A 4,950-nucleotide genomic window follows, 5' to 3' on the forward strand; every position below is an offset into this window, starting at 1 on the left:
ACTGCTGACTCATATGGTTGGCATCGCAAATAAATTTCTTTTTATTTTGCAATTTTTTTTTCTACTATTATAGTTATGGATTTATTTTTTTAAATGTTTATTAATCAAATTTTTTTAACACAACATTTATTATTATATTGTTTATATTTCAAAGTATTATTGCTGATGAAATCCGCCATAATATTAAATATTTTAATAAAATATTTTATGATATTAGTAAATCAAACAAATAACAAATAATTAAGAAAAAAATAAATGAATTTTATTAATTAATTTATGTATAAATAAACAAAATTTATAAGTTTTCCTGAGGACAATGGAATTGTTCGACAGTTTGAACTGTTGTTTATAACAGTTTTCGAACAGTTCACTGCACTGCACTGCGCATATGATAAATGTATTACATTCTCAATATGCAATCCTGACAAGTCGAAGTGGGGTTATTGACTGCACAAACTGCGATCACAGACACAATTATTTAGATTATTGCTATGACGAAAATATCCATGTGACGTCGTTGACTTTATCAATCCTCACTAAAAACTGAAATAATTCTTTTTCTTATCAATGCCATTTTCCAAAATATAAGAAATTTTTGTATAATAATTTTTTGTATAACAAATTTAATCGCTGACCATTGACGTGAGTAAAAGAGCCTGCAAAACTGCAAAATAAAGAAGAAGCATAAAATACACGCACCGGCCAAAAATACAATAAAAATCAAACAGAATTTGTTAACATTTAAATTTTGGTAGTAACAGATGGCAGTGAAACTAAAGTTTAATAAAGAGAAGAAGAAGAGAAGAGAAGACTAGCTTTTTTAATTAGGAAGAAAAATAACGTCATCATTTTATATGAAGCAAGAATAACATGAAATATTTTACGAAAATCAAAAAACTTACAGATGCTTAAAATAATCAAAAAAAAAGAAAATAAAATAAAATAAAATAACATATCCGGTCGAGATCAACTTCTGCAAACTTTGTTTATTTTGTGTTTTGTGATAATATTAAGCATAGCTTGCCTTTACAATAATTTTATTCCTAATATCAAAATAATATTATTTCATAATATATTTAATTTTTGATTAAATATTTGAAAATATATATTTTATAAATTATAATCAATTAAGTAAATTGTATCGATAATTTTAAATAATAAATACGTAGTAATATGTGCCATTTTTTATAAAAAATCCGCATATAATCCATGTAAAAATATATTAAAGTATAATAGTATATTATACTATAATAGCATAGTATAGATATGTTAGTATAATACCCTGTTTACATTACGTAGTTAAGCTATCGAATTTAGGAAAATCCACACATAATTCATGTAAACGTATGTTAAAAAGGTTTGTCTAAGGCTAAGTGTAAATATAGTATAATACCCTGTTTACATTACGAAGTTAAGCTATCGAATTTAGGAAATTCCACACATAATTCATGTAAACGTATGTTAAAAAGGTTGGTCTAAGTTTAAGTGTAAGGTCATCTCAGGGAAGCTTCAGTTCCTTATGCCTCCTTCTTATGACTACGTACTTGTATACGAGCTAATCTGAATAATAACTACTTGTGTGACTGAATTGAAGGTGTTTACATAGTAACTGATATGAATTAAATAATTTCATATCTATTTATCTGCAGTGTGAAATGTTTAACGTAAAGGTATAACTTGATTCCTTCAGTTAATGTTGGAGAGAATTCTTAAATAAACAAAAACTTCTCTACTTTTAACTAAAATATTTTTCATCAAATTTATTTGCTAAACAATCACAATTGTATTAATTAGATTTAAATACAAGTATATAATAATCTATATTTTTAATTTAAAAATATTTCGTAAATTTTTATGCAAACTAAAAATCTTGATGTGAAGGATACTGAACTTTAAACAAGATAACAAATGCTAGCAACTCGTTTCTCCCGGCAAAATTTCTGAGGACAACACAATGGACAATATATACCTCCGAGTGGAAGTATCTAACTTAACCTAACCTTAATAAAGAGAAAAATAAAGAAAAATAAATAAAATAATTCTTTATAGGGTTTGCTCAGACTAGTAGATAAACATTTGCTCATTTTAATTTTATATTTTGGATTAAATATTTTAATTTAACAGATTATAAGACTTAAAAGTTTCAGATATAAACCTGCATGATCAATAAATCCTTCTCCAATGTTAGTGTACCCAATCTGGGGTTATATTATAAAGCCAAAAAGTCAACAAAGTTCAGTTGACAGTATTCAACAGTATTGTTGGATATTTTTCTCAAAAAAGTATTTTGTATTTTAGTCACGTTATATCATATACCATATATAGTACACTTAAGTGTTTTAAGAAAATAATATTTGAATATAGCAAAAATAGATACAAATACTCACATTTATATATACTATACATGATATAATAATTAGTATATAAAAATTTGTAATAATTTTAAAATTAATACTATAAACTGTTAACACTGATTCAAAAAATAATAGGATAATCGACTCATCCCTAAACATCTAATTATGCTGTTCTCTTTACGGATAATAACACTAATATGTGTTTAACTTAATGTATCTTGAACCGAAGAGCGTAGCGCTCTGAAATCTGTTATTTTGAAGTAATAAGAGAATTGAAACGTTGACGACGGGCGACGTGAACTATTGTGAAGTTAGTGTAGCAAACTGCTAAACAGAAATAATCATTTTCAGTGTGTAACAGGCCGCCAGCACAACTGTCTGGTAAGCATCAGCACAACAAGAAGAAACGCAATTGGAATATGTAACTCATTCGAGCTCTGTAGGAGGTCAAATCGGCGCTTACCACAATTTCAGATACTCGATCGCTATTTGTGACTCGATACGAAACAATCGCGTGTGATCTTCTTCCACTGATCGGAGGCACTGATCGGAGGCACTGATCTGTTGCATGTCATTACTTAAGTGGAAATAATTAATAATTTTGCGCTTCATCTCAAATATTAAATTAAATTAAAAACAAATAATAAATGTAACATAAATCAAACATTAATTATTATTAACAAAATAAAGAAGTATTTATTTATCTATAAAATAATATATATATTGTGTAAATATTTTTTAGAAAAATAAATCAGTACAAATCGTTTTAAAGCCAATAATAATTTGAATTACATATGAATTGAAATATTTGTTTAAATTTAAGTGCTAGTGTGTGAATTTTACTAATTAACAACTTAAAATTGTATTGTAAATAATATCAATCTATATATTGTATATATCATATATACAACACATTGTGTAGTGCAGTTGGAATATTGGTGCTGAATGTGAAAATGATACGATTATAGACGAATTAAAAAGTCAAACATGTTAGCAAACAAAATGCCGATATATTTCTAGAAACGGCCAAATATGCATTAGTAATGCTAATAATAAAATAAATAAAACTAAATTGTTTTTATAATAAAATTATTATCGACCAATAAAAATGGATACAAATCAGGCGGCCACACATCGATCCAGTGAAATTGAACAATTTTTATTTGGTGAGTTAATGGCAAATATTGAGTTTTATTATTAATAATAAATAAAATGTAGAAAATTTAATAAAAATATTTTTTCTATTCTTAAGATTAAAAATTATAATGAATTCCTAAGTATTTACAATTTCGAACACAATAGTCATTTCTGTGGCAGTTAAAATATGTGGGAATACTTTTATTATTTAAAGAAGAATATAATATAGAAGAATATTTTATATATAATATATGTAAATAAAATCATAGATAGTGATAATGAGAAGTTACTCAAAACTTTTTATTAAAATTATTAGAAATGAATATATATATAGTTATATAGTTTAAAAAAGTTCATTTATAAACCTAGTCATCGATAGGAGTATAGAAGTATAGGAAGGAGTATAATCTATAGGAGTATACAAAATTCGACACAAAATTCTACTAACTTATGTTGAGCGTTCTCCGAGTTAGTGCATCTGGGCACTTTTACTCTATGATGGCTGGGGGGTTTCTGCAGAGTCCCACCCATCTCACTGATTAATTTGGGTATTTCTCATAGTATTCGTGATTATTCCATGATTGATCTAAGATCTGCATACCACTCCGTGTTTCGAGTATTGTCAAGTACTCATCATTTGTGGTTTTCGGAAATATTCGAATTTCTTTTTTATTAATTTATAGTCCGTATATGATTTCTTTACCTTTCGAATCCTTTCAATTTTTAAAATAACTTCTTTGTCGTCATAAAAAAATAGCTTTCAGCAAAAAAAATTAACTTTATTCTCAATATTGGTATTTATGTTAACTAAGTCGGACATTAAAAATGGGATTAAAAAAAATCGAACTTTTCATACATTGAAGTGAAACTTAAAAAAATTAAGTAATTAAGAATAAACTCGGTTCAGTTCTAGCAATTTTCATAAGATTCTAAATAAATAAAAGTTAATTGCCAAACACCCACTAAAACCATCTCTTAGGAATGAATGGAGAAGATTTCCACAGCCTTGAGGAAACTTCATTCCAGTAATCAGGGGAGAGAGATGTGAACAGATAGGCTTAATACCTAGCGAGCTAGGGTCATCTAAGTCAGAAAGCACGAGCGTATATTAGGGAGATAAGGTGATGGTGAAGGGGATTGAGTTAAGGTAAGACTATCGATGAACTTTGTGAGTAGGATCATAAAAGCCGCGGTTATAAAAGGGAATAGTGTAGAAATTACCGTCTCACTCATTGAAGTGGTGAGCAATCAAATTAGACATTACAAAAGTTATTTTATTATTAAATGGACTTATCTTCTTATTAATACTAGTACACCCTGAACACAAATTAATAATTAGGCTAAAAAATTTTAATTTGTTAATAATTTTTATTATTTTCTTTCCTCTCACTGCTGGAGCTGCTGCTGTTATTATTGTCTTTATCATTGGTGTGATGGATGGGTGCGTCTATGCATAATT

General features: G+C 27.2%; 1 protein-coding gene across 1 annotated transcript in view; it reads left to right on the forward strand.

Moving 5' to 3' along the window:
• LOC119674919 (anillin-like) overlaps positions 1 to 2,138 on the forward strand; it is a 3,652-nt gene extending 1,514 nt beyond the window's left edge. Inside the window, exon 4 of the mRNA XM_038086077.1 lies at positions 2,125 to 2,138. Within this exon, the coding sequence (XP_037942005.1) occupies positions 2,125 to 2,138 (14 nt within the window). The remainder of the gene's footprint in view (positions 1 to 2,124) is intronic.
• Positions 2,139 to 4,950: the final 2,812 nt, after the last annotated feature.

Source organism: Teleopsis dalmanni, chromosome 2, assembly GCF_002237135.1.
Source record: "Teleopsis dalmanni isolate 2A chromosome 2, ASM223713v2, whole genome shotgun sequence".
NCBI classification, from domain to species: Eukaryota; Metazoa; Arthropoda; class Insecta; order Diptera; family Diopsidae; genus Teleopsis; species Teleopsis dalmanni.